The sequence below is a fragment of the Papio anubis genome, chromosome X (genome assembly GCF_008728515.1).
Source record: "Papio anubis isolate 15944 chromosome X, Panubis1.0, whole genome shotgun sequence".
Classification (NCBI taxonomy): Eukaryota; Metazoa; Chordata; class Mammalia; order Primates; family Cercopithecidae; genus Papio; species Papio anubis.
In genome coordinates, this window is record NC_044996.1 from 51,735,320 (window position 1) to 51,760,009 (window position 24,690).

At 42.6% G+C, this 24,690-nt stretch overlaps 2 protein-coding genes across 2 annotated transcripts in view; both read right to left on the minus strand.

The window, feature by feature from the left end:
• Nucleotides 1-14,932, minus strand: part of CENPI (centromere protein I) — a 67,875-nt gene extending 52,943 nt beyond the window's left edge. The window contains 6 exon segments of the mRNA XM_009197941.3: nt 3,045-3,152; nt 3,451-3,569; nt 10,648-10,785; nt 11,763-11,998; nt 14,496-14,591; nt 14,787-14,932. Coding sequence (XP_009196205.2) covers nt 3,045-3,152; nt 3,451-3,569; nt 10,648-10,785; nt 11,763-11,985 — 588 coding nt within the window. The 5' untranslated portion in view covers nt 11,986-11,998; nt 14,496-14,591; nt 14,787-14,932.
• A 1,816-nt stretch (nt 14,933-16,748) lies between these two features.
• TMEM35A (transmembrane protein 35A) overlaps nt 16,749-24,690 on the minus strand; it is a 16,072-nt gene continuing 8,130 nt past the window's right edge. Inside the window, exon 2 of the mRNA XM_003917985.5 lies at nt 16,749-18,504. Coding sequence (XP_003918034.1) covers nt 18,121-18,504 — 384 coding nt within the window. The 3' untranslated portion in view covers nt 16,749-18,120. The remainder of the gene's footprint in view (nt 18,505-24,690) is intronic.

The window sequence follows — 24,690 nt, forward strand, 5'->3', positions numbered from 1 at the left end:
TGGGACTACAAGTGCATGCCACCACACCCAGCTTTTTTTTTTTTTCCCCCAGTAAAGATGAGGTCTCACTAGGCTGGAATGCAATGGCATGATCTCAACTCACTGCAACCTCTGCCTCCTGGACTCAAGCGATCCTCCTGCCTCAGCCTCTTAAGTAGCTGGGACGATAGGCACATACCACCACACCTAGCTAATTTTTGTATATTTTGTAGAGATGGGGTTTCACCATGTTGTCCAAGTTGGTCTCGAACTCCTGAGCTCAAGTGATCTGCCTGCCTCGGCCTCCTCAAAGTGCTGGAATTACAGGCATGAGCCACCACGCCCAGCCCATTTCTACAAATCTTTTTAATGTCTCTGGCTTAAGAGAATACAGTTGGAATCTGTGCTTCTATATTAATTCTATTATGTTTTGATTGAATTGCATGAAGAAAATCCAGCCTCACACAGATATATAGTTGGAAAAGGTAGGAACAGTTTAAAAGGCTTTTCAGAAAATTATGGATATTAGTCTTTGCTACTACACCAAAACTTGACAAGTGGTAGTTTCTTAAGGGGTAGCTGTAATGTGGAATCTGAAACACTCTCAATAAAAGCTCTGTACTCTGTTTCATTAAAATTCGTTGATGTATCTTGTATTTTAAAGGGTTCTTTTACCCATTTATGAATTTAGAACATCATACTTGTTCATCAGGAAAATATTGGCTCACTGAGTTATACTGAGCTTCCAAATGCTGACACATTTCATTATATGGTAACTAAAAATCACAACATTAATACCATCACCAATTATTACAAAAGTCTTTCAGGTATCTGAAAGCTGTCAGGTTCATAGTGGCAGATACAAATTTTCTAAACTTTAATTTTTCACTTGAATGCTCAAATGTTATCACTGGCAACAGATACGGCCAGTTGTTTTCTTTGAATAACAGGCTTGTTTTGTTCATTTTAAAGAAAACATCTTCCAAGTACCCAAGTCTGTATAACTATGGTTTGTATGTCAGTCATTCTTTTTTTTTGAGACAGAGTCTCACTCTGTCGCCAGGCTGGAGTGCAGTGGCGTGATCTCGTCTCACTGCAACCTCTGCCTCCTGGGTTCAAGCAATTCTCCTGCCTCAGCCTCCCAAGTAGCTGGGACTACAGGTGTGCGCCAACATGCCCAGCTAATTTTCCTATTTTTAGTAGAGACGGGGTTTCACCATGTTGGCCAGGATGGTCTCAATCTCTTGACCTTGTGATCTGCCTGCCTCAGCCTCTCAAAGTGCTGGGATTACAGGTGTGAACCACTGCGCCCGGCCATCAGTCATTCTTTCAAATAAAAATGGAGCTAGTTTGGCTCACAACTCAATCACACAAATGCTTTTCCTCAGAATAACCATTGTACTTTAGTATGCAGGACTTTGTTTGTACTTGCCATTACACAGAATATTAAAGACGTAGAGATTTAATAAAACTATTGAGTTAATTTTTATGCTTCACTTGACATTCTTAAGTGAAATTAGCATTTTTGTTTTTTTACCACAATGAAGAACATAATAAAGAACATGCTAGTACAGTTTGGTGCCACTGCCTTGATTCATGTTAAATGGCCAGTAGTTCTACCCAGAATTGCTTTAGCACCATCAGTGCTAAGGTCAACAAAGTGAAAATGGCAAATAATACCGTGGCTTTATTATGAAAATAATTTTGACCTCTTGGACTTCCTGAAAGGGTCTTAGGAAGCCCCAGGGGGTCCACAGACCATATTTGAGAATTTCTTGTCTACGACATCATGTTATACCTAGATTATCATGTCAGCTTCCTAACTAGTATTCCTGCCTTCGGCCTCTCTCTTAATTCACATTGTTGGGCACTACTAGATACAGCTTCCTACAGAGCTGCTTTCAACATATTCCAGCCAAAAATATTCAGTGATTTACCCACTGAATAAAGTTCAAATTCCTTAGCATCACATTGGAAGACCTCTACAATCTGTCTTCACCCAACTTTTTCAGCCTTACCACCTAACACCATCGCCAATTAAGTCAGGCTGGTCTATTTAAGGTCTCCTAAAACACAATTTACACACCTCACGACTTTGCTTGAAATATTCCCATCATATCAAATATCATTTTCTGTCACCAAATCCCAAATCCTATTCAACCTGTGAGGCCCAGCTCAACACCCACATACTTTATGGTGCTCTTAACTAATCATTTTGAGTTACAGTGCTTTCTTCCTTCCTGGAAATATTATAGCAATTATTATCTTCAAACTATCATATGCTGTTTTTGATAATTTATGTTATTTCCTTAATTCCCCAACTAGATTTCAAGTTCCTGGAGTATAGAAACCCTATGCTAAACTTTGAATCTTCTACAGTGCCTAGAACAATGCAATGAACACACTGGAAACATCATTTTAAAAAATAAAATCAATAAATGAATTCCCTTCCCAAAGACAAGAGAAATACAGTTAGACGAGTGATTCACACGGTCTGTGAACTACTGATGGTCCTTGAAAGTCTTCCAGGTGGACAGTAGATTGATTTCTTAAAGTTATTAATATTTTTAAGGGAAATAATTATGCTATTTAATAAAAATCACTCCATTGGCACTCATGAAAAGTAATCCTCTCCTTCTCATTAATTTTGATGAGGCTTTTGCAGTGTTAATCAAGAAAATGTAGAGTAAATGACTCAAAGGACCCTGTTGAAGTGGTTTAAAAGGGAAAAGATGGCAATAAGTGCTCTAGATCAGCAAACAAGACTCCAATGTGAAATCAACTTTATCTGTAACATTTTTATTTCCTTAAAATAAGATATAAAGTAAATATGATAAAAACTTTCTATTTGTTAATCTGAGAGACACGAGCAAAATAGAATGTTATTATTTACCCTTTTCTGTATATTTGATATGTCTACGTTATCTTGGTACATTTCTGTATGTCTGATATATTTTTAAAATAAGGAAAAACACATTGCATAGCATGCTGAAGGATATATGGTGCATCAATATACACTCATGTACTATTTGATTGATGCCTAATGCTGTCCAATTTTTACTTACCAGTGCATCATCTTGCAATGAAGCAAAAAAGAAGCCGTAGAGCAAGTTAATTTGCTCCTTACAATCAATGAAGTCAAACATTGCAACCAGCCAACGATAAAAAAGTACCTATTGAAGAGACAAAATACTTATCTTTAAAGAAATACAACTGGTACAGAAGAGTTTAATTCCACCCCCGTCCCCCGTCGCCAGGGCTATTTTAGAGGCTTCAGGCACAAAGTAGAATAATAGATTTTATTTCTCAGTAAAAATTTCTGTTTGAACATAGCCCTTGCATCAAGATATATTATTCCAAAACTACAGGCTTTGCACAAAAGGCCAATGCCATTACTTGATAAGTGGCTCTTCCTTGTCAGTCCTTAAGTGGTTCTGAAGGACTTACAATCAAAGAGTTTAAAAAGATTACCTTGGTGCTACCAGAACACTTGTCAACACAAAGCCAGGAGACTGCCTTAACCACAGAATCTTGTGATATTACTGTTGCTGGGATCATGCACTTCAATATCCGTGTGTTTACAGCATTTCCTGGAAAGGAGACAAGCTAAATTAAACTACATTTTAATGTCTCAATTGTTCTTTTACTATTATTCACTCTCAGATCTAAAAATCTCACATTAGGCTGGGCATGATGGCTCATGCCTGTAATCCCAGCACTTTGGGAGGTCATGGTGGGTGGATCACCTGAGGTTGGGAGTTCGAGACCAGCCTGACCAATATGGAGAAACCCCATCTCTACTAAAAATACAAAAATTAGCCAGGCGTGATGGAGCATGCCTGTAAGCCCAGCTACTCAGGAGGCTAAGGCAGGAGAATCGCTTGAACCCAGGAGGCGGAGGTTATGGTGAGCCGAGATCGTGCCATTACACTCCAGCCTGGGCAACAAGACCAAAACTCCATCTCAAAAAAAAAAAAAACTCACATTATATTGAAGGCAATAAAAACCAACAGTGTGTAAAATTCAGTATCTCTTATCATTATTAATAAATTGTTCAAAACAAAAATGTACCTTTAACTACTGATGTAAACTATAAGGCAATGGTCAGGCACAGTGGCTCATGCCTATAATCCTAACACTTTGGGAGGCCGAGGCAGGCGGATCACTTGAGCCCAGGAGGTCAAGACTAGCCTGGGCAACATGCCAAAACCCCATATCTACTAAAAATACAAAAATTAGTCAGGGGTGGTGGGGTAAGCCTTTAGTCCCGGCAACTTGGGAGGCTGATGTGGGGGAAACACCCGAGCCCAGGGAGGTCGAGGCTGCAGTGAGCTGTGATCATGTCACTGCACTCCAGCCTGGATGACAAAGTGAGACCCTCTCTAAAAAAAAAAAAAAAAAAAAAACAACTATAAGGCAAATTATTTGGCTCAAATATTTCTATTTAAAAAATATAAATGAGTACAGGGTTTCTTCTTGGGGTGATGAAAATGTTCAAGAATTAGATAGTGGTGATGATTACACAACTCTGACTATGCTTTAAAGAAATGCTGAATTTGGACCAAACGTGGTGACACATGCCTATAATCTAAGCACTTTGGGAGGCTGAGGTGGATGGATTGCTTGAGCCCAGGAGTTTGAGACCAGCCTGGACAACATAGCAGGACCCCGTCTCTATGTAAAAAAAAAAAAAAAAAAAAAAAAATTAGCTGGGCATGGTGGCGCCTCCTGGGCGGCTGAGGCCGGAGGACTGCTTGAGCCTAGGAGTTTGAGATTAGCCTAGGCAATATAGTGAGACCCCAATCTCTACAAAAAATACAAAAATTAGCCAGATGTGGTAGCACATGCCTATAGTCCCAGCTACTTGGTAGGCTGAGGTGGGAGGATCACTTGAACCTAGAAGGTGGAGGTTGCAGTGAGCTGAGATCACACCACTAGACTCCAGCCTGGGTGACAGAGTGAGACTCTGTCTCCAAAAACAAAAATGCTGAATTTTTAAAACAGTGAATTTTGCCAGGAGCGGTAGCTCATGCCTGTAATTCCAGCACTTTGGGAGGCCGAGGCAGGCAGATCACCTGAGATCAGGAGTTCAAGACCAGCCTGGCCAAGGTGATGAAACTCCATCTCTAATTAAAAAAATACAAAATTAGGCCAGGCGTGGTGACTCACGCCTGTAATCCAGGCTGGGCGACAAGAGTGAAACTCCATCTCAAAAAAAAAAAAAAAAAAAAAAAAATTAGCCGAGTGTCATGGTAGGCGCCTGTAATCCCAGCCACTCAGGAGGCTGAGGCAGGAGAATCACTTGAACATGGGAGGTGGAGGTTGCAGTGAGCCGAGATCACGCCATCGCACTGCACCCTGGGCTACCAGAGTGAAACTCCATCTCAAAAATAAAAAAGTAAAAAATAAAAAAATAATGAATGTTATGAGGGCACGGTGGCTCACAACTGTAATCCCAGCACTTTGGAAGACCAAAGCAGGCAGATCATCTGAGGTCAGGAATTCAAGACCAGCCTGGGCAACATGGTGAAACCCCCATCTCTACTAAAAATACAAAAATCAGCTGGGCGTGGTGGTGGGCGCCTGTAATCCCAGCTACTTAGGAGGCTGAGGCAGGAGCATCGCTTGAAACCGGGAGGCAGAGGTTGCAGTGAGCCGAGATCACACCATTGCACTCCAGCCTGGGCAATAAGAGTGAAACTCCGTTTCAAAAAAAAAAAAAAGAAAACAAAAGGAAAAAACAATGAATTTTATGGTATGTGAGTTATATCTCCAAAAAAGCTTTCAATCACAGGAAAATTTCAAAGATTTTTTTTTAATGGCCTCATAGACTGATTTATTTAAAGCTACTGATGGACACTTTGCATGAGGTGTTACATTTAAGAATGTATTTGTTCATGAGAGAATGTGAGCCAGAAATAAAAACATACATATAAAATTAAAATGTATATATTTGTATCATCCGCTCGCCCCAAAAAAGCAGGAAGAGTAGCAGAATAGAACAGATATTCTTTTTTTTTTTTTGAGACAGGGTCTGACTCTGTCACCCAGGCCGGAGTGCAGTGGTGCAATCATAGCTCACAACAACCTCAAATTCCTGGGCTCAAGCAATCCTCCCACCTCAGCCTCCAGGGTAGCTGAGACTACAGGCATGTGTCACCATACCTGCTAACGTTTTTTATTTCTAGCAAAGACAAGGTCTCACTATGTTGCCCAGGCTGGTCTCGCACTCCTGGACTCAAGGGATCTGCCCACTTTGGCCTCCCAAAGTGCTGGGATTACAGGCATGAGCCACCGTGACTGGCCTAGAACAAGACATTCTTGGAATTGACTAGCAGTAATACCATTCTACACTAGTCCAATCTTTCCACTTGATCTCAGGCCTCTATGGTGTTCTCCCATCTGGTAATAGAAATGATGTCACAGAGATCACCTGAGGGCAAGAGTTCGAGACCAGCCTGGCCAACGTGCTGAAACCCCATCTCTACTAAAAATACAAAACTTAGCCAGGCATGGTGGCGGGCGCCTGTAATCCCAGCTACTCAGGAGGGTGAGGCAGGAGAATCGCTTGAACCTGGGAGGCGGAGTTTGCAGTGAGCCAAGATCGTCTCAAAAAAAAAAAAAAAAGTCACAGAGGCTGGCTTTGAATACATCCTATCTCAACTTCTGTTAATTAAGGCTTCAAGAATTAGAATATATCTCATCACTTTGTACACTATCATTCTGTGGAGAAGAAAGAAAGCAGTGATGATAGGTAATGAATCACAAAAATAAAAATCTCTGCTTTCCACTCTTGTGGTTTCTTTTCTTGTTTTCTTTTTCACTCCCATCCACTAACTCTTCGAAATTTAAAATAGTCTCACCACTAACACATTACACGTGCACCAAATTCAAAGGGAGAATTCAATACTGATTCTATTTTTACTTCCAAGTGACTTAATTTTTAAAGAATCTAAAGTCCCTTTGTACCTAATTATGATGACATTTCTAGCATACCTGCCTCTGAATATGCATTGAAGCTTACCAAAAGAGCTGCATGTAAAGATTTAGTAGGGATGGGGGACATAACAGAAATAACTATAATAAAAGGGAGAAAAGGAATTAAGGAGGCCACATTTGACCTCAGCAAATTCCAGCTTAGCAGAAAAAAAAAAAAATGAAAAGTAACAATAGAAAGCCAGAGATTATTTTTTAAATTGCTATATAAGTTTCCCAAGTCTGAGGCATGCATTTTGAGACACCTCAAGTCCTGGCAGACATCAAGATAACCTAATCATTAATTTCTGAGATAAAGAAAGGAGGCTGGGTGCAGTGGCACGCACCTGTAGTCCCATCTACTTGGGAGTCTGAGATGGGAGGACTGCTTGAATCTAGAAGGTCGAGGCTGCAGTGAACCGTGATCATATCACTGCACTGCAGTCTGGACAACAGAGTGAGACTCTGTCACGAAAAAAAAATTTCTAAAACAGAAAACATCTGTATACTCCACATGTTGTTTTTTTGTTTTGTTTTGTTTGAGATGGAGTCGCGCTCTGTCACCCAGGCTGGAGTGCAGTGGCATGATCTCCGCTCACTGCAAGCTCTGCCTCCTGGGTTCACGTCATTCTCCTGCCTCAGCCTCTCAAGTAGCTGGGACTACAGGCGCCCACCACCACGCCCGGCTAATTTTTTGTATTTTTAGTAGAGATGGGGTTTCACCATGTTAGCCAGGGTGGTCTTGATCTCCTGACCTCGTGATCCACCCACCTCAGCCTCCCAAAGTGTTGGGGTTACAGGCGTGAGCCATTGCACCCAGCCCCTACTCCATATATGTTTTAAAGTGAGATGGGAGTGGGTGAATTGATCTTGACAGACATTGTTCAGTTAAACACGGATTCCTGGAAAGATATTAGAACCAAACAATCTAAAACCATCTACAAGAAAAAAAACAATTTTATTAGGTCTCATTTAACTTTCTAGGGAAACACAGAGAACTAATCAGATAAAAATGGAGAAATAAAATACCTGACAGTCATATGTTGAATTCGGTTAGTAATGTGTTGTTACTTTAAAATAAATACACATACCCCTGCAAATATGCTGCTAGGATATAAACAAAGGAATCTAACACGCGACAGCCAAGAAACACTTAGTATATAAAGCATTTGGTTTTGAGAGCTGTCTTAATCTTTCTTTTTTTTCCCCAGAGACAGAGTCTTGCTCTGTGGCCCACACTGGAGTACAGTGGCACCATCATAGCTCATTGCAGCCTCAAACTCCTGGGCTCAAGTGATTCTCTTGCCTCAGACTCCCAAGTAGCTGGGACTACACGCACATGCTACTGCACCTAGCTATTTTTTTTTTTTTTAACATTTTGTAGACAAGGTTTCGCTTTGTTGCCCAGGCTGGTCTCAAATCTGGCTTCAAGCAATCATCCTGCCTTGGCCCTCCAAAGTGCTGAGATTACAGGCGTGAGCCACTATACCCAGCCTTAACTTTTTTTAAGTAGAAAAAAAAGCAGCAATGTGGTACAGTATAAGCACTAGAATGGGAGTTTGGACATCTTATTTCCCCAGTTCTACCTCTGACATTAAGCAAGTCTCTTTACTCTGAGCCTCTTTTTCCTCACCTTTAAATGAGAGTGTTTAGAGTCTAAAATACCTTCCAAGTCTGAATTTAAATGAGAAAAAGTTAAAAGGTTCAAGTAAATAAAATATTGACCAGGTATTATTTCTAAGAACCTCTTCCAACCATCCCAACCATCACCAATGAATTTAGAACAGGAAAAGATGCACTTGCACAAAAGAAAAAGCATCTTAGCTGGGCACGGTGGCTCATGCCTGTAATCCCAGCACTTTGGGAGGCTGAGGCAGGCGGATCATCTGAGGTCAGAAGTTTGAGACCAGCCTGGCCAACATGACGAAACCCCGTCTCTACTAAAAATACAAAAATCAGCCGGGTGTGGTGGCACATGTCCATAATCCCAGCTACTCAGGAAGCTGAGGCAGGAGAATTGCTTGAACCCGGGAAGCAGAGGTTGCAGTGAGCCGAGATCACGCCATTGCACTCCAGCCTGGGTGAAAGAGCGAAACTCCATCTCAAAAAATAAATAAAGAAAATAAAGAAAATGAAGGTAATGAAGTAGACTAAGTGATCTTTTAAGATGCCTTCCAGCAACATTGTTGAAATTACTACGTATGCTTAAGATAAAAACTAAAAAACAGTTCTCATGTATTTGGTGACAAAAGTATGTATTTTGCATTTTATTTGTAATGATATATGGTAACTGGTCATTTTCAGCATATGCACACAGAAACTTTTGGCCTAAACACACAAAAAAGCCCATTGTATAATCTTAACAGATTGGTCTTATGAAGAGAACAGTAAACATAAAAAACTGCAACTAATTCCAATGAACAATCTAATTCAAAGTCTAAAAGGAAGATCGGGCACAGTGGGTCACGCCTGTAATCCCAATGCTTTGGAAGGCCAAGGAGGGCGGATCACCTGAGGTCGGGAGTTCGAGACCAGCTTGACCAACATGGAGAAACCTCATCTCTACTAAAAATACAAAATTAGTCGGGCATGGTGACACGTGCCTGTAATCCCAGCTACTCGGGAGGCTGAGGCAGGAGAATTGCTTGAACCCAGGAGGTGGAGGTTGCAGTGAGCCAAGATCGCACCATTGCACTCCAGCCTGGGCAACAAGTGCAAAACTCAATCTCAAAAAAATAAATAAACAAAGTCTAAAAGGAAAAACTAATAGCAAAGTGATGACAAAAACATCCAAGACCGGGCACAGTGGCTCACGCCTGTAATCCCAGCACTTTGGGAGGCCGAGGCAGGTGGATCACGAGGTCAGGAGTTCAAGACCAGTCTGCCCAAGATGGTGAAACTCCGTCTCTACTAAAAATACAAAAACATTAGCCAGGCGTGGTGGAAGGCACCTGTAATCCCAGCACTTTGGGAGGCCAATGTAATCCCAGCTACTCGGGAGGCTGAGGCAGAGAGGTGGAACCCGGGAGGTGGAGGTTGTAGTGAGCTGAGATTGCACCACTACACTCTAGCCCGGGCGATGGAGTGAGACCCAGTCTCCCAAAAAAAAAAAAAATGCCCTTGGCCAGGCACGGTGGCTCACACCTGTAATCCCAGCACTTTGGGAGGCCAATGCAGGAGGCTCACGAGGTCAGGAGATGGAGACCATCTTGGCTAACACAGCAAAATAAAATACAAAAATACAAAAAATTAGCCAGGTTACGTGGCACGTGCCTATAGTCCCAGGAACTCGGGAGGCTGAGGCAGGAGAATTGCTTGAACTCAGGAGACAGAGATAGCAGCGAGCTGAGATCGTGCCACTGCACTCCAGCCTGGGTGACAGAGCGAGACTCCATCTCAAAACAAAAAACAAAACAACATCCCCCTCGAGCCAGGTGCGGTGGCTCAAGCCTGTAATCCCAGCAATTTGGGAGGCCAAGGCGGGAGGATCACTTGAGTCTAGGAGTTCCAGACCAGCCTGGGCAATATAGTCAGACACTGTCTCTATTATAAAAAATGTGTGTGTATACCTATCTATATATATATGTGTGTGTGTGTGTGTATATATATGTGTATATATACATATTTTTAAAAGAAAAAAATATAGGTGCTAGGTGCGTTAAAAGAACAAAAAAAAGCATCTCCTCAACATACCAAATTTGCCACTGAGTGCAATATTTAATAGAACGTCAATTTCTTCTGAAGCTAACCCATTCTTCCAAGCCACATTTTCCACAGTTTTCAAGTGTTTTTCCAAAGTTTTATCTTTATTCTGTGAAGTTTTAACGGGACCTGAAAAAAGAAACAATATTAAATAGTGAGACCTTTAAAATTATTTCAGTCTTCAGCCTCAATAATAACAATTTGAAACTCTTTAAAGGAATAGCTTAATGACCAGGCGTGATGACCCACATCTGTAATTCCAGCATTTTGGGAAGCCAAAGCAAGAGGATCACTTGAGGCCAGGAGTTTGACACCAGCCTGGGCAACATGACAAGACTCTTTCTCTACAAAAGAATTAAAAACTAGCTGGGCATGCTGGCACGCGCCTGTGGTCCCAGCTCCTCAGGAGGCTGAGATGGGAGGCTCACTTGTGCCCGAAAGGTCAAACGTACAATGACCATGCCACTGCACTCCAGCCTGGGCAACAGAGCAAAACCCTGTCTCCAAAAATAAATAAAGGAGTTTATGTAAGACGTGTCTTCACAAAAACCATTCAGAGATGTTTTTAACTAAAGAATATTTAACAGTGATAGCACCTTCAGTGAGGAAAGCTGGATTATGCCCTGACATTTCTATTCTAAACTAACTAAAAGCATTGAACTTAGACTACAACCTGTTTCAATACTAGGACAGTGGTTCCCAAACTTTGCCATACATTGGAACCACCCAAAGCCTTTAAAAAAATCCCTATGCCAGGTTGCATTCCATACCAATAAAATCAGAAAGTCTAAGAGTGGATGCCTGACGTCAGTTTGTTTGTTAAAGATTCTCAGAGCCAAAGGGGTAGAAAGGGAGGAAAAGAAAGAAAAGAAAAAAAGATTCTCAAGTGATCCCAATATGCAGCAGTTTGGGAACCACTCTACTAGTAAGTTTTGTTGTTGTGTCCCTAGTGCCCAGCATACTGATATGTAGTAACTGCTCAATGTCTATTAAATAAACAAAAGCATGAATGAGCAAAATTATGCTTTCCTTTAAAAACTCTTCAGAAAAAAAGACTAGACTATTACAGAAATAGGACTTTCATAAGGAAAACAATCCACCTTTACCTTTCTCAAAATATTCCACTGCCATTTGCAAAGCATCTTCAGCTTGATCATCAGCATGCTCATAATCTCCCACTGGATTGTTTTGTCCATGTTTTGAGATGTTCTTTGAGTTGCTTGGACCCTGTTTTACTTTCCAGGCTGAAAGCGTGGTCTGAAAACTATTACTACCTTGTGAAATCCTGTTTTGTGCCTTGACGTTCTTAACTCTCTTTTGAGGTGACATTACTGCATATGTTCTACACAGAAAACAAGTGTTATCATTAATCAGCCAAACAGTCCTTTTTTATCCACAGAGAGAGGGTGTGTTTCCAGTATTTAGTATACAATAGCTAGCATACAACAGGCATGCAATAAATAAGTTGACAACAATTCAGGAAACAAAATCTAGAGGTTGACTTTCTCAGAAAGTCCTTGCCCTAAATAGAAATAGAAACAACCTGCCAAGGAACATTCATCAGCTGAACTAGCTTTCTAGTGGAAAAAAACAGTAAGAGTACAGGCAACATATGCAAGTTCTCTCTTAGAATGGCTATGTCATATAAATGGGTCCAAAACTAATCCATCTCGGCCGGGCGTGGTGGCTCACACCTGTAATCCCAGCACTCTGGGAGGCTGAGGTGGGCCTGACTTGAGGTCAGGCATACAGGAGTTTGAGATCAGCCTGGCCAATATGAGGAAACCCTGTCCCTGCTAAAAATACAAAAACTAGTTGGGCATGGTGGCACACACCTGTAATCCCAGCTACTCAGGAGGCTGAGGCAGGAGAATCGCTTGAACCCAGGAGGTGAAGGTTGCAGTGAGCAGAGACTGCACTGCTGCACTCCAGCCTGAGTGACAGAGCGAGACCCTGTCTCAAAACAAACAAAAAAACTAATCCATCTCAATAACTCAATCTTACTTTCTCCACTCCTATTTTCCCCACTTCTCCTTGATTTTGCTTTTAATCTTTATGCTCCTAAATTTGTCAGTGCTAAGTCAAAGCTGCATAGTTCAAAAGCCAAACTGGTGGCCAAACTACACACTTTCAGGAGACAAATATTCCCATTCATTCACTTAATAAATAATTACTAAATGTCATCTATCTGCCAAGCACAAGTCTAGTTACCAGGGATAAAATAATAAAACAATCAAGGTCCCTGCTCTCATGACACTTACACTGAAAGGCGAGGTGAGAGTCAATAAATAAGTATACAACTAAGACCGGGCATGGTAGTTCACGCCTGTAATACCAGCACTTCGGGAGGCCGAGGCTGGAAGATTCCTTCAGCCTAGGAGTTCAAGACCAGTCTGGGCAACACAGTGAGACTAAAGATTTAAAAAATTAGCTAGGCCTAGTGGCACGCGCCTGTAGTCCTATCTACTCAGGAGGCTGAGGCAGGAGACTCGCTTGAGCCCGGGAGGTCGAGGCTGCAAAGAGCCGTGATTGCGCCACTGCACTCCAGCCTGGTTGACAGAGCAAGACTTTGTCTGAAAAAAATAAAAAGTAAAAGGAAGAAAAGTAAGCAATAATGAATATAATACACAGTGATGTGACAGAAATGAACTGGGGATGGGAAGCTACATTGTAACTTTGTAATAAGTGTTCAGAGAAAACCTCTCTGAGGTGACCTTTGAACTGAGATTTGAATGCCAAGAAGGAACCAGCCATGAGAAGATCTGGTGGAACAGTATTTCATGGAAAAGAGGAAGACATGCTAAGACCTTTAAGACTTTAAAGCAAAAAGAGCTTTATGGGTCAAAGAAACAGCAGCTTGACAGGGCAAGGTGGGTCACACCTATAATCCCAGCACTTTGGGAAGCTGAGGGCAACATAGTGAGACATTGTTTCTTTTTTTTGAGACAGTCTCACTCTGTCACCCAGGCAGGAATGCAGTGGAATGATCTCTATCTTGGCTCACCACAACCTCCACCTCCCGGGTTCAAGCAATTCTCCTGTCTCAGCCTCCCGAGTAGCTGGAATTACAGGCGCACACCACCACACCTGACTAATTGTTGTATTTTAGTAGAGACTGGGTTTCACCATGTTAGCCAGGCTGGCCTCGAACTCTTGACCTCAAGTGATCCACACCCGCCTCGGCCTCCCAAAGTGCTGGGATTACAGGCGTGAGCCACCACACTGGCCCAACTCTGTCAAAAGAAAGAAGAAAAAAAGGAAAGAAAGGAAAGGAATGGAATGGAAAGGAAGAAAGGAAGGAAGGGAGGGAGAGACAGAGACAGACAGAAAGAAAGAAGGAAAGAAAGAAAGAAAAGAAAGAGTAGTAACATTAGTCTAGAGGGAGTGGAATGAAAGAGGTAAAAGGTAATGAGCGATGAAATCAGAACGTAGCCAGTGACTAAGATCATATTGGGATTTGCAGGCCAGAGTAAGGAGTTTGGATTTTAAGTGTCATGGGAAAACATTGGGGAAGGGGGAAAGGTTAGAGAGTGGAGCAATACCACCTGATTTGTGTTTGAAGATCATGTTAGTTGCAGTGCAGAGACGAAAACGTTAGAGGTCAAGGAGAGAAAAGAAACCAAATAAAAAGCTGTTGCAGAAGTCCAGAAGAAGGATGACTGTAGGCCTAGGGTGTAGAGGTGGAAAATGATTGGATTCGTGCAATGTTTTGGAGTTAGATAGAGCAGGCTGTGATAAAAGAATTGGATGTAGGGAAAAGGGAAGAGGAACCAAGAATGACTTCTAAGTTTCTGGCTGCAAATAGGAAAAACGAAAGGAACGGTCGGAATGACACTTACTCAATCCCACCTCCCTGGAACAGATGAGGCCAGATCAGGAGAGGAATATGTCCAAACCAGTGGGAAGGTACAGGTTCCGAGTTATTTCCTAGGTTCCTAGGAAAGAAGGGCAAGGGAGCAGCTTCTGACCCCACCCAGTTGAACCATCCCAGGGCTTCCCAAGGATCCCTGGAGGGAAACTGGCTACGGAAAACCCGACCGCAGTCACACCTTACAGGATAGTCCCACCCTCAAAAGTTAAAAAATTCTCTTCGCTCCCATTTCGCGCGGTGCTTAACAGTACCTCCTCACCTGACACTTTACCTGTACCCGCACAGGCCTCTGACGACCGAATGCCGCCTCCGGAATTCAAAGAAGCTGACTCCACCCCACGCATGCGCTTCCGCGCAGACCCAGGCGGCGGCTGGGCGGAGTAACGCACTCAGCTGAAGCCTGACTGGCTAGAGGTGGCGGGTGGCTCGGTGGCGGGAGGTGGCGCGCGCGATGACGCTAACGTAGACCCAATTACGGAGAGGGGCTTGCCCCACCCACCTGAGCCTGTGGGGAGCGCAGCGAGTGGGCCGTTGCTGCTGGTGTCAGCTGATTGGCTGGCGTTCCCACTGAGCTAAGAATATTCATGTTCGTAATTTTGCGTATAGCGGGACAATTCGTGTCTGGGTTCTTGAATTTAACATGATCAATTATAGTGATTATTTTGCCTAGGCTGACCCAAGATGTCGGGACTTTGTAGGAAATGTGAAACCGTAAATATCACAATAAAGGTGGCTTCTCCCTGGCCGAGACTTAAGTTAAAGGGCCTGTCGCTTTCCCCATGTGAACCTAGGGCGTGGGAGGAAAGAAAGGCTGGATCTGCCCTCCTTTTACCGAGGATGGGTATGGATATCCTCCAAAGTTTTCTAGAAACCGGCTGTCAACATGTAACTATTCCTAACAATGAGGAGTTAATTGACCTTAAAGAAACTGGCTTTAAAACAGCAACAAGGGTTTAGTCTAAGCTCTCAGCTTAGTCCCTAATTTAATCTCTTAACTAGAGTAGGAATAAAAGAGAAAAGACAAATTTAATGACTCTCACTGAGTTGTTGAGACCAAAACATACCTATAAACTTTAGGCAAACTTGGCGGGGGGGACTGCAATCTTAGAGATGAATAATCAAAGTTTATGTATTTGGGAAAGGATACAGCAAAAATAACTTTACCACATCATATATGGTTTTCAGAATAGTTTCACCAACTCTTACTTAATCATGCATGACAACTGAGGCTCTTCAATTTTTTCTGATAGATGCTGTTCTTTAATAAAATTGAAAATTTCTTGAATAATTTTTCATGTTTTTAATCATGTTTCATAGGCTCAAAGAAATGCAAATTGGAAGGAAATTTAAGGTTTCGACAACCTTCTTTTTGTAGATGGTGAAACTGGAGCCCTGAGTGGTGAAATATCTTGCCTAATGTGAAAAGTCCGTGGCAGTGCAACTTGTACCACTTTGTGGAGATATATGTGTACATGTGTGTGTATCTATATAGATATGTGTATATATGTATATATGTGTGTGTATATAGATATGTGTATGTGTGTGTGTGTGTGTGTGTATATATATATATATAGTGAAAGATAGTGATTCACCTTTGATACACCTTCAATTTTCTCCGAAATCATTTTTCGAACTTCTCTTGGCATCACCTAATTAAGCAAAACTCCCAAACCTGGAAATTGTATTGAGATCCTAATTACGTGGCTTTCTGTCTTGCGTGCTAACATCACAAAAGTGTGGGGAAACGTAAATAAAATTGGAAAGTTGGGCCAGGCGAGGTGGCTCACACCTGTAATCCTAGCACTGTGGAAGACCGGGCCAAGCAGACTGCTTGAGCCCAGGGGTCCGAGGTCAGACCGGGCACCATGGCAAAATCCCGTCTCTACAAAAAAAAATTAGCCAGGCATGGTGGTGTATGCCTGTAGCCCCAGCTATTCGGGAGGCTGAGGTGGAAGGATCACTTGAACCTGGTAAATTGAGGCTGCAGTGAACTGTGATCACACCACTGCACTACAGCCTGGGCAACAGAGCAAGACCATGTCTCAAAAAAAATAAGAAAAAGAAAAAAAAGAAATTGGAAACTTGGCAACCTCATTAGCATATTAAGTGATTAAACTCCCTCTTCTCTTTCCTCTCCTCCTTCATCCAGACTCAGAAAAAGAGAGGCTAAATCCTTTGATATGATCCTTACTTTCCAGATTTTCAGTATTTGTCCAGACAGTTTCCTCCAAATTTCAAAAAGTTTTATTTTGAAAGAATGAGAGAAATAAAACAGAGAGGTATCAATTACCAAGAACAATTACACTGAAGAAAACACAATAATAAGTACTCTTCCCACACACACAACCCCCACCCATTTCCCCATCCCTGGCACAATATTAAAACCACCAAAGCACATCTAACAAGGAAAAACAACAGTACGTAATGAAAAAAGCAAATGTCCATACTGCTCAGTCCAACTAACCCTTATGAAATGTCCTTCCCTCAGCTAAACTCCACCCACTGGAATGATAAAGAAGTGTAGAGACAACCCCTAGGGGGGACTTGGAACTCTGCTTATACTAGCAAAGCTCAGTGAAGAATCAGTAAGAGTAGTGAATCTGTTTGGTAATGAAACACTGGATATAGCTTCCTTTTCAAATTTTGGATGATTGCAGAGAACAGGTAGAGTTTGAGACTCACAGACTTCTAATAGGACTGATCCCTGTTCCCTCAACCCTAACAGTGGAGCAGCTGCCAAATCGTGGTTGGCTGCTGAGAATAGTGGAAGTGAGGCAACTTTGGGCTTAAGACAATCTGTAAAAGATGTCTGGAAACAAGTTTACTGCTTCAGTTTCAAACTGTGAGTAAAGGGGTTTAATAGGTGGGGCTCGGACAAAGGCAAGGTGAAACTTCCTATATTATCACTTGAAGAATTAAATTATCAATTTGACTGCATGCATCCCTTGTTTTAATTAAACTCAATATGGACTATTTAAAATTTAAACAACTGTTGGAATAGAGCCTAATTAATTTCATATATAACTCAGTGTCCGAAATTGAATTTTTTTTTTTTTTCCTAAAGTAGTAAGTTTAAGTTTTCAGCATCTATGGAGAGATTCCCGGCCATGGGACTACATGACTTGTTTTATATCAGAATTCTCTTTATAGGAAATTTGTTTTATTCTGCCTTTGCTGGAATCAATCTATAAAGGGAAGGATGCCTGTGCAGGATTAGTTCAAGATCAGAGATTTCTCTGCTCGTGTGTGTATGCATGGGCGCGCACACACACACACAGTAGTTAAATACATTTTCCCACACACAATGCTTGTTGGAGTCCATCTCACAATTACACTTCAATAGTAGCCATATACATGTACATGCAGCAAGATGTGAGAGTTGCCCCAGAGTGATTAAAGGTGGTGCACAAATGTCAATGTGGGGAAGTCATTTTAGCATATAGATGTACACAAGCCAATAGGGTCATTAACTTGCAGATTACATTTTTCCCTTTCCCCAAGATAAATAAATCAAATGAAAAACACACACTGACATCTTCTTGGTGTCATGGACACAACTGCCTGGAAGGTCCACTCTTTGTACTTCCACTTTCCTATGACACCTTCACTTTGCCCTGAGGGGCCTTCTCATATAAGGAGGGTTGCTCCTCAGCATTCCCTGGCAAAGGCTTCTTCTCAGAAGACCGGTCTTCAGGCTTGCGGGCAATCAGCAGGCGGCAGGTGAGCAGGATTCCAAACACCAGAGCATGGGCGTAGCGTTTGAGAGGATCACCGACCAGCTGGTGGAAGAAGAGCACAGCCAACACCAGCAAGAGTAGGAAGAAGTTGGCTACATCTTTGGGACGCCCGGGCACAAGGGTCATGACGATGCCACAGGCCACCTCAAGGGCACCAATGCTTTTTCGGAGGAGAATGGAATTGATCCCCATTTTCTTCAGCAGAGGGAGGGCTCGAACATAGCTCTTGTAAGCACGTTTCTAGAGTGGAAAATATTGTAAGGAAATTACTGCATTAACCATGATTTTAACATTAGAATGAAGAAAACACAAGCAGAGTCCTCCTTCCCTACCTCCATTCCCCTTTCACACTAGCCACTGGTGTCCCATTATATATAATTTTTCATATCTTAATTATATGTAATTAAACTTAGAGACCAGGCACAGTGACTCACACCTGTAATCCCAGCACTTTGGGAGGCCGAGGCGGGCAGATCACCTGAGGCCGGGAATTGGAGACAGCCTGGCCAACATGGTGAAACCCCATCTCTACTAAAAATACAAAAATTAGCCAGGAGTGGTGGTGGACACCTGTAATCCCAGCTACTTGGGAGTCTGAGACACAAGAATGGTTTGAACTCAGGAGGTGGAGATTGCAATGAGCCGAGATTTCACCACTGCACTCCAGCCTGGGTGACAGAGTGAGACTCCATCTAAAAAAAGAAGAAAGAAAGAGAGAAAGAAAAAGAGAAAGAAGAAGAAGAAAAGCAGAAGGCAATTGTGATGAAATCAAAACCATCAATCAACACTGGAGACCCGAATGAGTGGGATCTGAGGTCAGGAGGATCAGGACCATCTAATGCTCGTTGAAACCGATCTCTAAAAAATAAAACAACAGGCGGGTCGTGAGCCAGATCAAACTTCCAGGGAGGCTGAGACAGAATAAGCGGGGAACCGGGGGCACCACAGTGACTGAGATCCGGCCGCCTCAACAGGCGACCGGCGAGACCGTCTCAAAGAAAAAGGCCTAAACAATCTGCGGAATCGATTCGCTCTTAAATGCTTTTATCTTTGCTATGGTCTGAATGTTTGTGTCCCCAACAAAAATCATATGTTGAAATCATAACCCCCAAGATGATGGTATTAGTAGGTGGGGCTTTGGGAAATGATTATGTCCATGAGGATGGAGTGTTCCTAAATTAGATTAATTCCTTTATAAAAGAGGCCTCACAGAGCTGACTTGCCCCTTCTGCCATGTGAGGACACAGTTAGAAGGCACCATCTATGAAGAGAAAGTGGGTCCTCAATAGACGCCAAACTGCTGCTGCCTTGATCTTGGACTTCTCAGCCTACAGAACTGTGAGAAATAAATTTCTGTTGTTTATAAGCTACCCAGTTTATGCTATTTTATTATACCAGTCTGAATGGACTAAGACAAGCACCAAAGGTAATAGGGCGGATAATTTGATTTTATAGTTTAAAAACATTTATGATTATAAATCATAAATAGCATTAAGAATTTTTTTTAGCCAGGCACAGTGGCTCACGCCTGTAATCCCAACATTTTGGGAGGCCAAGGCGGGCGGATCACCTCAGGTCAGGAGGTCTAGAACAGCCTGGCCAACATGGTGAAACCTCATCTCTACTAAAAATACAAAAATTAGCCGGGTGTGGTGGGGCATGCCTGTAATCCCAGCTACTCGGGAGGCTGAGGCAGGAGAATCACTTGAACCCATGAGGCAGAGGTTGCAGTGAGCCAAGATCATGCCACTGTGCTCCAGCCTGGGTGACAGAGCAAGACTCTATCTCTAAATAAATAAATTAATTAATTAATTAAATTAAATTAAAAGAATTTTTTAAAAATTCACTAGGCCCATAAAAATTGGTACATGTTAGCCACATGCATATTTTCTAGTGCCTGCTTTGTCAAAACCCAGGTGCATATGAATACTAAGCAAAATGAAACAAGGCAAGGCACAGTATGGTAAAGCTTCACTAATTTGAACTTCCCTAAATTGGAATCTGTGATATTTCAGAAAAGAGAGAATCTGGAGTTTATATTTGTAGAATCTATAAAAATGAAAGTGTTTGCTGAGAAAATAGAAAAATAAAAATGTATGCAAATGTCAGCCCTTTATATATCTTTAAAGTATAGTAAGACAAAATCAGTCTCATTTCATTGAGATAAATCCCCAAACCTTTATAAGAAGCTACTTTGGCTGGCTTCATTCCTTAATTTTTATTTTATTTTATTTTTCATTCTTTTGAGACGGAGTCTCACTCTGTCGCCCAGGCTGGAGTGCAGTGGTGGAATCTTGGCTCACTGCAACCTCTGCCTCCCGGGTTCAAGCGATTCTCCTGCCGCAGCCTCCCACATAGCTGGGTTTACAGGCGTGCACCACCACGCCTGGCTGATTTTTTTTTTTCTTGTATTTTTAGTAGAGATGGGGTTTCGCCATATTGGCCAGGCTGGGCTCAAACTCCTGACTCAGGTGATCCGCCCACCTCGGCCTCCCAAAGTGCTGGAATTACAGATGTGAGCCATTGTGCCTGGCCTCATTCCTTAATTTTGATTCAAGAACTATTTATTGCACACCTGTTATGGGTTTTGCATCAATGATGCAGAGATAAATAAGACAGGGTAATGAAGCTTTCAGACTAGTAGGGGGAAACAGATATGTAAACAACATAAAGCAGCACAGTTAGTGGTACATAAATAGAGATCTATATAAGATCACAAAGTAACAGAATTATATTGACCTTCGAGTTATAGATCATTCATATTTTTCACTATCCATTTTAACGTGTTCCCCATTTTGGAGTAAATTGATGAGATTTTATCAAGTGTCTTATTGGGTTGGTCCACTGCTTTGTTTGCATTTAGTATCCATTCATCCATTCAATGTTTATTTTCTTTCTTTCTTTCTTTCTTTTTTTCTTTCTTTTTTCTTTTTTCTTTTTTCTTTTTTTTTTTTTTGCTTTCCAGGAGGTGCTCTCATCTGAGTTCAATATTTATTAAGTGCCTCCTTGTGCTAGGCACTGTACTGGGTTCTCTGGATATAAGTGTCAATTATTCAAAGGTCCTGTCTTCCTGAAGTTTGAGGTTTATAAGGGGAAGAGCAGATATGTAAATACACAAGTGCAATAAAGTGTTATAAGTGCTGGATACAATTATGTAGCAGGAACAGTATAGGCACACCAGAGGGAGTGGTCAAATCTCCCTACATAGTGACAGAAAATTTGGAGTGGAATCTTAAAAGTAGAGCAGGTGAGGCTGGGCGTGGTGGCTCATGCCTGTAATCTCAGCACTTTGGGAGGCCGAGGCGGGCAGATCACCTGAGGCCAGGAGTTCAAGACCAGCCTGGCCAATATGGCGAAACCCTGTTAATACTAAAAAAAAAAAAAAAAAAATACAAAAATTAGCTGGGCATGGTGGCACATACCTGTAATCCCAGCTACCTGGGAGGCTGAGGCACGAGAATCACTTGAGCCCAGGAGGCAGAGGTTTCAGTGAGTCAAAATGATGCAAGCCTGGGCAACAAAGCAAGACTCTGTCTCTAAAAAAAAAAAAAAAAAAAAAAAAAAACAAGAAAGAAAGAAATGGAAAGAGAGAGTCCATAAAGCAGATAGAAGAAAGTATGGTCAGAAAAGCAGGAGGAAAACCAGGAGAGATCAGGTCATGGACACCAAGATAAGTTTTAAGAAGAGAATAGTCAAAAGTGCCAAATGCTAGACAAGTGTAAGAATGAGGCAGAAAGCCAACTTGACCTCTCAGAAGCATCTGGCACTTAAACTAGTGTTCACACACTCTAGATTTAGAACAAATATTAACAAGCAAATGCACCTTTACGTAATGGATTAATTATGAGTGGCCCCAGATAATTGCCTATGAGGACTCTTAAAAGACTAATGGTTTAGAAAAAAGCATGGTTTGGATGCAAACAGACTTGGCGTCAAATCCCAGCTCTGCCACTTTCTAGTCTTTTTTTTTTTTTTTACATGGACTGTCACTCTGTCACTGAGGCTGGAGTGCAGTGGTGGGATCAGAGCTCACTGCGGCCTCTACCTCTGGCGCTCAAAAGCAATTCTCCCACCTTGCCTCAGCCTCCTGAGTTGCTGGGACTACAGGGTATGCACCATCATGCCCGGCTAATTCTTTTGCTTTGTTTTGTTTGTTGTTGTTGCTGTTTTTAGAGACAGCGCCTGGCTATGTAGCCTGCCTTAACTTTCCAAAGTGCTCCTGCCGCTTTCTAGTTGGGTGTCTCTGAGCAAATTATTTGAAAGGTCCTGAACAAGCCTGGACTAGGGTAAAGTCAGCAAGGCTACTTACTTTGGGTGGAAAATTTAAGGGGGCACCAAAAACACTCACTAATCAAGGTAAACAATATCCATGATGAACACAATATGAAACTTTTAAATAAAAATAGGCTCTGACGTTACACTTGCACGACCCTGCTTCACTCACTTCTCCCTAAACCTGCCTTGTCAGAGACTGTCCTTATTTAAAATTCTACCTCACCCTAGTCCCTACCCTGTTCCTGAGCCTATATGGAAATACAAAGTGTTAGTCATTCTTCCTCTCTCTTCCCATCTTAGATTAAATCAAGGATTTTTCATAGAGAAATTAGGAGAGAGGTTGACCAGTAGGCAGAGTAAAACCTTGGGCTGAAAGGAGCCAGACCTATGTGGGACAGAGCTGAGCTGAGGTTTAGGGTACCTGGTGGTGGTGAGAAGCCCACCCCTTTCCTCTCATTAACCTAAATACATGCCACCTGCCTTATCCTTTGCCCTTTGCACTCTGGTGATGGTAGCAGGGGGACGTTACGGGGAAAAAATGTAGACCCCAGAGGCTTCCATAATACTTTTTTTTTTTTTGAGGCAGAGTCCCACTCTGTCACCCAGACTGGAGTACAGTGGCTCAGCTCACTGCAAACTCTGCTTCCCAAGCTCAAGCGATTCTCCTGTCTCAGCCTCCTAAGTAGCTGTGATTACAGGCCTGCACCCCCACGTCCAGCTAATTTTTATATTTTTAGTAGAGACGGGTTTTCACCATGTTGGCCAGGCTCTTCTCGAACTCCTGACTTCAGGTGTTAGGATTACAGGCGTCAGCCACCATGCCCGGCCTCTTAACACTTCTGAGGGTCTCGCTGTCACCCAGGTGGGAGTACAGTGGCACCATCAGGGCTCACTGCAGCCTCGACCTCCCAGGCTCAAGTGATCCTCCCGCCTCAGCCTCCTGAGTAGCTGGGCCTACAGGCTTGTGCCACCATGCCTGGCTAATCTCTTTTAAATTTTTTTATAGAGACTGGGTCTCACTATGTTGTCTAGGCCTGTCTCAAACTCCAGCGCTCAAGTGATCCTCCTGCCTCAGCCTCCCAAAGTGTTGGGATTACAGGCATGAGCCACCACGCTTGGCCAGTAAGGGCCATTTCTAATTAGCAACACAAAGGTTCTCAAGAGGCAATTCCTAAATCCTAAGTGTAAACTTCCGATGTGATAAACACAAAAGACAGGATGAGTTTTTTGTTTGTTTGTTTGTTTTTTGAGACGAGTCTCCCTCTGTCACCCAGGCTGGAGTGCAGTGGCATGATCTCAGCTCACTGCAACCTCTGCCTCCTGGGTTCAAGCGATTCTTCTGCCTCAGCCTCCCAAGTAGCTGCGACTACAGGCGCACACCACCACGCCCGGCTAATTTTTGTATTTTTATTAATTATTTATTTATTTATTTATTTATTTTGAGATGGAGTCTCACTCTGTCGCCTAGGCTGGAGTGCAGTGGCACGATCTCGGCTCACCACAACCTCCGCCTCCTAGGTTCAAGCGATTCTTCTACCTCAGGCTCCTAAGTAGCTGGGATTAGAGGTGCCTGCCACCATGCCTGGCTAATTTTTGTATTTTTAGTAGAGATGGGGTTTCACTATGTTGGCCAGGCTGGTCTTGAACTCCTGACCTCGTGATGTGCCCAGCCCAGGATGAGTTTCTTATAGTCAGTTAGGAGCCAAGACTTCCGGATGCTGGCTGAGTGGGTTCTGGAAACACTTCTTTTTTGACTAGGGCTTAACCACCCATCATTCAGGTATAAATTCTTATCTATACTATAGTGCAATCTGTAGCCTGGGGCCAAACTCCATGTTTTTTTTTTTTTTTTTTTTTTTGAGACTGAGTCTGGCTCTGTTGCCCGGGCTGGAGTGCAGTGGCCGCATCTCAGCTCACTGCAAGCTCCGCCTCCCGGGTTTACGCCATTCTCCTGCCTCAGCCTCCGGAGTAGCTGGGACTACAGGCGCCCGCCACCTCGCCCGGCTAGTTTTTTGTATTTTTTAGTAGAGACGGGGTTTCACCGTGTTAGCCAGGATGGTCTCGATCTCCTGACCTTGTGATCCGCCCGTCTCAGCCTCCCAAAGTGCTGGGATTACAGGCTTGAGCCACCGCGCCCGGCACCATGTTTTA